The sequence below is a fragment of the Triticum aestivum genome, chromosome 1B, assembly GCF_018294505.1.
Source record: "Triticum aestivum cultivar Chinese Spring chromosome 1B, IWGSC CS RefSeq v2.1, whole genome shotgun sequence".
In the NCBI taxonomy this organism is placed as follows: Eukaryota; Viridiplantae; Streptophyta; class Magnoliopsida; order Poales; family Poaceae; genus Triticum; species Triticum aestivum.
In genome coordinates, this window is record NC_057795.1 from 193,238,507 (window position 1) to 193,250,301 (window position 11,795).

Genomic DNA, 11,795 nt, shown 5'->3' on the forward strand with positions numbered 1-11,795 from the left:
TGGAGGACAATCAGCGGGCGCGGCAGCAGCAATCTTCGACGATTGTTTTCATTACACTTGTAATTTTAGTATTACTAGATTCGAACATTGTAATAGAGAAGCAAATAAAGTAGCTCATGAGCTTGCTAAATTAGCTAGATTTTCTTTGACTTCTGTCTGGTTTGAGGAACCTGTAGATGAGATTGTAATGATCCTCATGAACGATGTAATTCTTATATTTAATGAATAAAGTCTCGACTTTTTTCAAAGAAAAGCACCTGTTTCCGTGTTGACGTTAAAAAATATATATCCATTTTTTTGAGTTTATCTTTTCTCCCCGATATTTTTAGACGATTTGTCCGACTTGTTTTCTTTAGACACATCCGACTTGGGTGGTATCGAGTTTGCCCCGTTCCGCACTCGCTGACATATGGGCCCCACCCCTTCTGAACGGGCTCCCCTTTCCGCCCCCTCCATTCCACCCAGACAGCCCGACCCGCTCCTCGGCTCACCTCACGCCGTAACCTAAGCTAGGTTTTCCTCCTCCACCTCAACCGGCATCACCTCGGACGCGCGGCGGCGTGCAGCCATGGCGATGGTGGCACAGGCGGGCTTCGGCCTCACCCGCGTCGTCATGCTCGTCGGCGCGGGCGTGGCCGGCTCCGTCGTCCTACGAAACGGCCGCCTCTCGGAGATCCTCACCGAGATACAGGTGCGTCCCCTGGCCACGCCCTGGCAGCTGCTATCCTCTTATCGAAAACTCCGATCCCGATCCTTCAAGAGGCAGGAAGGTGGTTCGCTTTGGATAATTTGGTTTTGATGATCCGTGTCGCGTGGCCTTGCAGGAGTTTCTGGAGAAGGGGGAGATGGGTAAGGGAGGAGGTGGTGGTGCGGACCACGGCATCAACGACGCGCTCAACGAGGTACGCGTGTTGATCTACCTACCCTTAGTCTTAGCCGTGTACTCTTGATGATGTGTACTCTTGCCGTTAGTTTGACACACATGCTGTCATGCATCTCCACCGGAGCCTGTACCTCAAAACTGGAAGTACATGATACGATTAAGTGTATTTTTATATGACCCTATAGCCCCGGTCAGCTGGTATTACCGATGGAGTAGTATTTATGCTTGCCCTTGTGATGAATGTTTGATATCTTGGATGTGATGCCCGTGATAAAGCCTTGTTTACATGGCTTGTTGACTTTATTAGCTATGGCTTCCAGCAAATATGTGGTAGCTTTATTTTGGCAAGTAATATTTTGATCCAGCATGAAAATGTGTTTTAATGACTTGTTGCCACTAGTCCAATAGACCGGCCCATTTCAGAATAGAAACATGTGATGATTTTCAGCAATTATTGGATTTGGTTTCCTGATATGTGGATGTCAGCTGGTATGTTTTCTACGGATTCTGTAGTCTTAATGGTATATGGCAATAATATGTGATACTAGTAAATCTACAGAAATGTCTTTTGCCGTAAACATTATGAAATAGCTTCACTAAAATTCACAGCATCCGTAGAGACAAATTTGGTAACTCTGAAGCCTGAGGCTCACAATTTGCTTTGCTAGATTATTTCCTATTATTCTTGTGAGTTCCTTTTGTTCTTCACACTGTGGATGCCTTGTCCTGATAGTTCGTTAGTGTGAGAAGCTGGTATGAACTTGGGATTATTGACTTCCTTGTTGATTTAAAAGATCTTTTGCTGTGCAATTCTTCCTAGATGGACGAATCACATGATGCATTAAACTTGAGATGCATTAAAAATATGTTTGCTTGAATTTTTTTACATTAACATATCCTGTTGTCCTAAAGTAAAATTTACTCTACCTAAAAAAGGTTAATGTTCTTAGACCAACGTTTTAAATGGCTGATAAGAGATAATGATAGTGAGATAGTCATTGATGAAGTTAATCTAGACTTACAACCAGTATTTATTTTCTTTGCTAAGTACTCATCTTCATAAGCATATAATAATTCAATCTTGTCATGCTAAACTTACACTCTGGTCCTTTTAGGTGCGCCAACTTGCTATGCAGGTACGCAATCTAGGTTCTCCACGTTCGATAACTGTTCTCAGTGGAGGTTCTGGACAAACAGGTTTGTCTAGCTTGCGACAACTTCTTTTTCTTCTTTAAGAATTGTCAACTTGATAAATTGTCAAATTTGTATGTTTCCGACAAGGGATAGCTGCCTAACAAATGTTGGCTATACATCAGCCTGTAGTAAATATTGTACTCTCATTGTTAGTTGCTTCCGTTCGTTTCATTCATCCTAATTTACTGATTCCTACTTCTAGACATTATTGATACGCTGAACTTCGTTATATAGTTTTCAGTTACTTTGTGTTAGGTGGATTTCTCTTGGTGGTTGTCTGGTTAAATTAGTTTTAACAGAACACGTTTTAGTAGAATATTTTGGAAAACCGTTTTTTTACTAATAATTAGGTTAAGAGATAAGTATGCAGAATCTTGTTTGGACTGGGAAACGTAAAACATGTTTCACCCGTGTGTACGAGATAAAATAATACTGGTTTATAGAAAACGTCTAATCACCATTTTTCTAAAAAATCGGTTTCCCAGTTTTACAGGAACCATTATTTACTTTTCCTCAGATTTGTTAGACTAACCAAACAAAGTTTCAGTTAGTTACAACCGTACACATATTTATGCAAAAGTGATCTAGTAAAATCTCCTTAACCAAACAACCCCTTAGGTATTGTGTTAGCCCATGTCACTTTGTGTTGATTATTCCGGCAAAATTTCCTAGCTATCGTGTCAGTTGTGTGTGGTCAAACAAACTTACTGCCGTCATACATACATTGTGACAGTGTTCTTAATGTTTTTGCAGGAGTATCAGGACTAATAGTACCTGCAGCAACTGTTGGAGCACTGGGTTATGGTTATATGTGGTGGAAAGTATGTTTCTTCCCATCATGGCAGTTATGCTTGTGTGACTTACTTACTTACTTACTAAGCCTTTTGTCCCAAACAAGTTGGGGTAGGCTAGATATGAAACCCTTTCATGAGGACTTCCCAGGAGGTCACCCATCCTAGTACTACTCTCGCCCAAATGGGTTTCATACCCAAAGGATTGGCTAGTTTTTACGTTGGCTCGCCAAGCCTATCACAACCCTTAGATATGAAACCCTTTCACGAGGACTTCCCAGGAGGTCACCCATCCTAGTACTACTCTCGCTCGAATGGGTTTCATACCCATGGGACTGGCTAGTTTTTACGTTGGCTCGCCAAGCCTATCACAACCCTCCTTTACCCGGGCTTGGGACCGGCTATGCCTAGAAGACATAGGCGGAGTTGCATTTATACTTGTGTAATGCTCACAATATCCTTACCTGCCAAAAGTATATGATCTATCTGCTTTCCCCATTATTTCTACTACCATCACTTCTAAGCTACTCCCTCCGTCCCAAAATGTAAGATGTTTTTTGACACTATCATAGTATCAAAAAACGTCTTACATTTTGGGACGCAGGGAGTACATCTGTTCTTCTCGAAACTGCCATAATGTCTTCTTGAAGACCAATTCATTTTGAAGTGTTACTTCTTCTTCAGGGCATCTCCTTTGGGGACTTAATGTATGTCACCAAGCAAAACATGGCAAACGTTGTTTCCAGTATGACTAAACATCTGGAGCAAGTTCAGAGCTCTCTTGCTGTAAGTACAAGTGGTGCCCGTAGTTCCGCACTGCAAAACATCTGTTTCCATAAGATTTAAAATAACATCTGTTTCCATTCATTCCGAGGAGACGTAGTTAAATGTAGGTATTAGATGATTCTAATATGTATTATGCTGCTAGGATTATGAGTTTTATAGCTTCTATTGTTTACAAACTAGTACTGCACGAACTGCCGTGCAGAAATTCAGTCGACGGTCTAACTTGTTAGGGCATTGTTGCGTTGATAATGTTGTCTTGTTACCCACAGAAAGGGCAGTTGTTCACATGACATCCTCTATTAGTTTAACCAACTATTGTTGTGTGCAGAAAGAACAGTTGTTTGATTGGTCCTCGGTCTTAATTTCCTTAACCATTTGGACCAGCAATATTAATTTTGCTTGATGTTTAAACTGATATTCGTTTGAGGCTGTTGAAGATGAACTGGGAGTTTTCTTCCAAATTGTTGGCTCTGTACTGTGCCATTTGGTTTGATTGTCATATAGGAGGTATTTCTGTAGTTTCATATCATATTATCTAATATTTGAGTCAATTTGATAATTATGCAGGCTGCTAAAAAGCATTTGACACAACGCATTGAGAAGTTGGATGACAAATTGGATCAGCAGAAGGCGCTTTCTGGGCAAATAAAAGATGATGTACTTTCTCCTTAACACCTTCATATGTATGATGTATCTGCATATCTATTTTTATTGGAATGCGTATGCGTTAGGTAGAAAGTTTAAAGTAGCATATATGACAAGACTAGGTGCAATAACTTACTGTGTATATAATCTGTCAAGAGATGATTTTTTTCTCTCTCTATTAACTTTGTTAAGTGTGCATGGGGTGCATATGGTTTTCAGATATATACTTTTCTGTTCAGGTTACTGGCGCACGACTGAAGCTTGAGAATATTGGTTCAGAGATTAAGAACATCAAAGAATTGGTCTGGGGACTGGTGAGTGTAACTCTGTTTTACACCAGTCAGCTGGTCACATGATATGATTGTACCTCCTCTGTAACTAAATAGAAGACGTTTGCAAAAACGTCTATTTAGTTCAATTTGAACTGCAAAAATGTCTGATATTTAGTTCCGGAGGTAGTAGTTTTTAAGTTTATATTAATCTGCTATTTCTCATACAGGATGAGAAGATGGATTCAATGGAAGCCAAACAGGTGGGTGTTCACTTAGAAAGGGTTCTGTTGCTATGTTGGTCCTTTTTAGTTTGCGTTGTTCAGTCCAACAAACTCTGCTGGGAATGACATGTTTAAAGACTGAAAGATTGCTGTTCCTGTTTTGCACCTAAACGCAATTGTGTGATAAATGCCGTCTCCTGAGTTGCACATAACCCCAAATCACTCTGCATAAGTGCACTCATGCCAATCTTAGTCCATGTGTATAAATCAGCTGGGTAGCCTGGGTTGAAGCATGCTGGGGTACTCCTGAAAACTCTCTTGACATTTTGCACAAATTCACAATTACCGAACCACACGCCTGCCCTGAATACCCCTCCCCTCTCTAAATATTATTATCCTAGTTAATTAGTAATAAAATGGTATATTACCAAAATGTGAAGTTCTTTTTCATCCTTTGAAGTTTTGATCTACCTTTATTCCTTCAGTATGGTGAGTTCCATGTACTTGTTTTTTCTTCTTCTTATGGTTACAATGTTATTCAACAGAATTTTTCATGCGCTGGTGTGATGTACCTCTGCCAATTCATAGAGCAAAGTGGTGGGAAGCTCCCTGAACGCCTGGTATGATCCTAAAGCAGCATATATGGTAGAATCATTGCTTCTGATATGGACCTTCTGTATTATGTGTAGTTTCTCTTCATTTTTGGACCTTTATGTGTAGGCCCTGTTGCACTTGTATGCTACTTTTTGTTCATTATTCATGAGTTGCGTTTGCAGCTATTTGTTTGTTTAAAGTTTATATCTGGGTGGTAATACTTGCAGTGTATTATCATGCAGTTCAAGACTCTTTAAGAAATGTTTTGCAGTTAAACGTAGTATATCTGTTGGTGCTTACTGACATGTAATTCTTTGTAAGCTTCTTCAACTGTTTGTCCATTTCATTAATATTCTCCTGATTTTGTGCAGGAAGGCATTAAACCATCAGCGAAGCGATTTGAAACAATTGGCATACAGGTTAGTCATAATATTTTGGACTTGACGGTAGCCTGTTTACTTTTCTTTGCAATGTTATCCCTTGATATAAACAAGTGCTGGGTTTTGGAGTGGTCATGAAAATTGAAATTTAAGTGTTTCCAATGCTGTCCCTTTATAAAAAAGTTTTTGCAATGCCTGCCCGTCAACAAAGTTACTCCCTCCATACCATAATATAAGGTTGCAAAACGATCTTACATTATAGGACAGAGGGAGTAGTCACAAAGATCATGCATTTTATACAAAGCTGCGCAGTGACCACAAATCACACTACAGTGGATAATTACCCCCATTTCATTTCAGGGGTTGCAACTAGCCATAGAAACAGGGAATTTTAGTGATTTCAGCAATTCTGATTCCACTGACAAGATAAGCAGGTTTGTGGACTGAACCTTATGCTGTGCAGATATGGTCTCTTTTAACTTCTGGACCTGTACTGAAATAAGTATACCATATGAGCAAGTCAACAATCCGTGCCCTGTTTTGTAGGTCCAACTCGTTGAAGTCTGCCAACTAATTTTCTTCGGGGTTGGCGAGACATGTATCCAGATTCGTTACTTAGTGGAACATTGTAAAGGGAGATCCTTGCTGGATAAAATGTAAAGAGTCCCAGCCTTTTTGTTATTTGCTTGTAGGAAGTGCTGTTTGTTAAATTTGAAAACGTGTGCGAAGTAGTAGCTACTATGGAATCTAGACCAGATGTTATTCTGGCATCACTTATGCCTTGCATTTTTATGCAATACTTGCCGTAAATAAATGGACGACACTTCAGTTTCCTTCAACCATTTCATTGATGGGTCTGTAATCATGCTGTTTGTGCATTCCATTCTGATTTTCGTACCATGAAAAGTCTGTCGTGTCCCACTTTGGCTGATTTACCGAGCCTACGACTTTTTGGCATTCTGGTTGATCTACGTGATTTTGTTTGCTCTACCTGATTGTCTATTTTACTGTTTGCTTGATCTGCTTTCTGGACTTTATGGCTAATTTAACTGTTAGCTTGAGACTAAAGATTTGATGGGAATGCATGGAGACAGCGTACGCAAGGAAGTTACTACCCCTTAGAGCAACTCTAGCGGATACTCACAAATCTGATATAAGGGCTGCTTGTAAACTGTTTTGCGGTATTCTGATATAAGGGCTGCTTGTAAAATTTTTTGCGGTACCGTGAGGCCTTCGGCGGAGCAGATCTGCTCGCAAACGTCCTGCAAAATTTTACGGAAACTTGTCCTGCAAAAATTTACGGGATGAGTTTACAGGATTTGTTCCGCAAAAATTTACGGGATGAGTTTACAGGATTTGTTCCACATCGAAGCCCTCGCGGTACCGCGAATTTTCAGTAGCTTTGCAAATTCCTGATTTTCAACAATATAAACTTGATTATATAAATCAAACTTATAAATAATCCAAATGGCAGATCACAATACAACAATGCATTCATTACAACAAATGTTTAAATTCAAATAGTTAATACAACAACAAATGGTCTGGAAGGCAAATAATTGTTCAAGACACACATAAATACATATGAAATTTATTAAAGTAAAATGCAAATCTATCTCCCATAAAGTTGCCGCTGATGCTCAACAAGATTATTACGGAAGGGAGAATATCATACGGAAACCAACATTCAAAGAAAACTTTGTGAAAACCATGTTTGAAGGTTTCAAAAAATTCTGAAGAAAATGTAATGTGTTAAGAGGATGAACTTCTATTGTTATGTGAAATTTTAAGTTAAAACACATTGCGGGATGTGAGCTATGAAAAAGACAAATCTAGCAATGAATAGTGACATTACTGTTTGGCACTATTCAATGCTGATTTTGTTTTTTTCATAGCTCATATCTCGTAATTTGTTTGAACTTAAAATTTTGTAAGGCAATAGAACATCGCTCTCTTAACATCCCGTAATATTTTGAGATTTTTTGATACTTCAAAACATCATTTTCACATGGTTTTCATCGGTTTCCACCGAATGTTGGTTTTCATATGATATTTTCCCATTACGGAACGAAGCACTGTTCTCAATCTTTTGGTAGGTGTCAAGAAATGCATCGATCTCATCTGTGTCCCTGGCAGGCTTAACACGGCTACCAACATTATCATAATAAAATTTCAAGTTCAAATCTCTCTCGTCCTCGATGACCATGTTGTATAGAATTACACATGCAGTCATGACGTTTCTGAGAGATTTCTTATCCCAGAAGCTAGCATGACCTCAAACAATAGCAAACTAAGCTTGCAACAAATCACATGCCCCTATCAATATCCTTTGGGCATGCTTCTTGTGCTTGGGCAAAAAATGTGTGCTTCTTAGTTTTGGGTCACTTGTCTTCACAAATGTTGACCATGGAGGACAAATATTTTCTGTAAGATAGTACCCCATGGTATGGTCATGTCCATCGAAGGTATACTTGCAAGCCGGAGCTTTTCCATTAGCTAGCCGAGCAAAAAGATGAGATCGTTACACACTGGTGAGACCACGACAATCCAAAGTAGCAATGCCAAATCCACAAGTTGTGTGAAGCCACGCCTTCGAGCATAATAGCTGGTTTACGTTTTTGGCTAGTGCATTGCCCCGTCCAAGTAACCGTTCTTCAACCTCCAATTCATGCAATCCGCACTGCCAAGCATGCCCGGCCATCCTCTTTCTTCATTCTCTTTGTGTCCTCCTTATTTGGAGCTCGAAGATATTCTGGATCAATGTCTTCGCAAAGACCCGCACACATTTGAGCGTGGTATCTTCTCCAATGTGAAGATACTCATCGGTGTAGTCAGCCGAAAAACCATATACAATCACTCGCATTACCGTCGATATTTTTTGGTATGAACTAAACCCAAGTGGACATTCCTCCGGTAAGTGAAGAAACGGCAATTTTACTCGCAAGCTTCAACTATGCAAACAAAAAGATACCTACGCATTCAATCACCTACAGGAAAGATGAGCCGGATATGTTTGTACCTCGGCGAAGTAGTCCTTCATGAGCATGTTGTGGCTGAGAGCTCGGTCGCGCGGAATGCAAAGCTGGCCAACCGTCGATCTGCGCCACTCTCTCTTCGGGCCGGCTTCAAATCTGTTAATGAGATGAAACAACACTAGGTGGTCGACATCGTCGTCCAAAATCATCTCCACTGTGTCGGAATCATGTGATGAAGACGACGAAGAACTCCAAGCATCCATCTAGAAAAATAAATCCACGCCTAAGATTTTTCTAAATATTGCCGCGCCTAAGATTAAAACAACAAATGGGCTTCAAATTACATTCCCCGGAAGCAATTCCACCAGCCAGAATGAAGGCGGCCCCACCTTTCTTCTCCGTTGCTGACCGAAGCAGATCGACCGACCTCTTCTTCACCACAGCCACAAACCTGTGGCGCCAGCGAGCGCGGCTTCACCTCGGGTGATTCCGCGGCTCACCAATGTCCAGACCAACCAAATCCGCCCGCTACAAGGCCGCGCAGCAAGCTCCGGGGCGGATCCATGGTGGCGGCGACCGCTTGCCCACGGGAAAAAATAGGCACCCCGGCCTCCGAAATTGGTGGGGAAGGTACGATAGGGGGCGGTGGAACTACTTGATAGTGTGGGGCGGCCGAGGCAGCAAATGACGGTGGGGAGATGTGGCAGCGGTGGAGGTGTCCTCGCGGGCGCGAGTTGGAATTTCTTTCGCGCCAAGGAGCGGGTGGGATAGAGGAACCAAAAAAGAGAGGGTGAAAACAGTAGATATGGCAGATGCGGGCCGGAGTTTACAAGATCTTACAAAAACATTAGGTGACAACCGAATATAGCGGATCTGTTGTGTGCGGAGAAATCGTCCCAGTCTTATAGCGAACGCGCTGTTTTAACGGGTCTGCTAGAGTTGCTCTTAAGGCCATCCACTATATGAAGCGTGCACGGCGTAAAATTGTCCACTTTGATGTTATAAGGGTGCGTTTGTTTTTGCTCCAAGTAATCCCACTTCTACGACTTCTTGGGCTGTAGCAGCGAGTACAATAACAGAATTATAGCAGACTTATAGTCGGAATTCAATTCGTCTCTTGGGAGCATATGCTCCTGCACACTTTTTTTTTTGTAAATGTCAATTTTTTTTGAAAAAAATTGATGTATTCATTGTCACACCCAAATGCTAGCTGCAAATTTTTAGAGGGAAACCTTAAGCATTTTGATTTGCGCAAAAAACAACTCGAACACCAATGTTATCTCTAAGTGTTACATTTATTTTTGTTTTTCCACCGACGAAGCATTGCTATCTCGTTTCACATGCAAATTGTCAAACATGCTTACTACACTAACAAGAACATCTACTAAAAAAAAGAATTTTTAAAATTTATTTACTATTATTTTAAGTTTATTGTTCATCAGGGAGCACGTGCACCCCAGAGACAAAACGTGTATCCTGCTTATAGCCCGCTTACATGCCAATTTCGCCTATGTGGAGGGAGAGCATGAAAAAGTGAGAGGGGAGTGATCTCTCATGCAAGAGCCTAGCTATTTGCCTGCTCCTAAGCAGATACAAGAAAGAGATAGAGAGAAGGTGAAAAAAAATACTACTCTTGTAGCTAATTTTATAGCTAACCTTGCTGTATGAGTGACTATAAATGATGATTATATATATGATATGACAACATAGTTGTTTGTACTATCAACCCTGCTCTAAGTGCGGACAGGTTTATACGCTATTGCAAAGAAAATCATAAAATATAGTCGTTGCTCTCCCTTGTTCATCCTCCTCCGACGAATATTCCACTCCGCCACCTGCCCTTCCTGTCTTTGCACCGCCTCACAACACCCCCCTCTCTCTAGAGGTAGTACTGCACTGGCGACCGAGCCTGCTGCCTTTGCACCGACCCGAGCTCCATACTCTCATCAAGGTACCCCCACCCTCTCCACGTCAGCCTCCCCCTGCTAGTGCCCGTGTTTGTGTCGGGCACGCACGTGGCCATCATGGTCAGCTGTGGTGTGCTATTGCTTTGTGCTGCTGATGCTTATGTCGTGGAAGTGAATTTTCTGCTAGTGCTCTGAACCGTGTTGCTGTTAACTGAGTTGTGATGCTACTACTATGAACCGTGAACTATGAACCTGCATATGCTTGGTGCCGTGAACTTACATATAGCTTGATGTATGTTGCATGTGTTTTTAATGCTATGCTTTGTGCTGCCGCACCTGCTATGTTTATTTTTTTATGCAAATTGATGCCTAGCTATGCAGATGTTCCATGGTGAAAGTTCAGTGGGATCAAGAGGCCACCATTTTTTTGTGAGTGGGTGGCTGATCAAATAGAGGTAGGACATATGTCAACCATGTTGATACATGGCAACTATGTAGTCGGCTCGATCTTCATGAACATAGATCCAAACGACAATAGAGGTAGAAAGTAACTAGATATCTTCCAAATCTCTAGGAGAGACGAGTCTGTTGAGGTAGGTAGTATTCCACAACCGTAAGGATGTGGAGGTCTTGATAATATGGGAATAACCTTCCCTTGAAAGGGGCCTTGATGATTTGGTAGGATTCTTCCCTCGTAATGGGCCATGATATCCAATGGGGGGATAGATGAGCAAAGCTCTCTCAAGTTTAGTCTGAATGCTTTGTTAACCCTAGAAAGTGCAAGAGGTATGGTTTATATAGTTTAGGACCGAAGAGGAAGTGAGGTGAGAGATATACATGGCCGCATGGCCTAGATCTATAGGTAGATAGGGGGTTGGACAGTCTGGGATGTCCATCGGACAATCTGGTGGCTGGCGTGAATGCGGTTTCTGGCGCACGCATCAGACGGAGGTCATCCTCTAGGGAATGGCTAGTTTAGCTGGTCACTAGAAAAAGTGCTGGACAAAATCAGATGGCACTTTTGTTCGGCTTAGAATTTTGGGGTTCTGTTGCTTGGGAGCATCATGCTGGGAAATCCATTGATCTGGCTGGACAGTCTGACCACTATACTCCAATAGCTTTTATCCTATTTCTTCTTCCTTCTCCT

General features: G+C 41.4%; 1 protein-coding gene across 1 annotated transcript; it reads left to right on the forward strand.

Annotated features, from left to right (window-relative positions):
• Positions 1-404: 404 nt before the first annotated feature.
• On the forward strand, positions 405-6,605 carry LOC123115169 (uncharacterized). Its single transcript, XM_044536411.1, has 12 exons — positions 405-691; positions 825-902; positions 1,999-2,080; positions 2,831-2,898; positions 3,553-3,654; positions 4,222-4,311; positions 4,539-4,613; positions 4,799-4,831; positions 5,338-5,412; positions 5,758-5,805; positions 6,127-6,200; positions 6,313-6,605. The coding sequence occupies exons 1-12, from the start codon at positions 569-571 to the stop codon at positions 6,338-6,340; spliced, it is 876 nt and encodes a 291-aa protein (XP_044392346.1). The 5' UTR covers positions 405-568; the 3' UTR covers positions 6,341-6,605.
• Positions 6,606-11,795: the final 5,190 nt, after the last annotated feature.

Bases quoted from the DNA above. Each gene is read 5' to 3' on its own strand.
- LOC123115169 (XM_044536411.1), top strand. From the start codon at position 569: ATGGCGATGGTGGCACAGGCGGGCTTCGGCCTCACCCGCGTCGTCATG. The intron at 692-824 runs GTGCGTCCCCTG...GTGGCCTTGCAG, and splicing joins AGATCCTCACCGAGATACAG to GAGTTTCTGGAGAAGGGGGA. The intron at 4,832-5,337 runs GTGGGTGTTCAC...GTTATTCAACAG, and splicing joins ATTCAATGGAAGCCAAACAG to AATTTTTCATGCGCTGGTGT.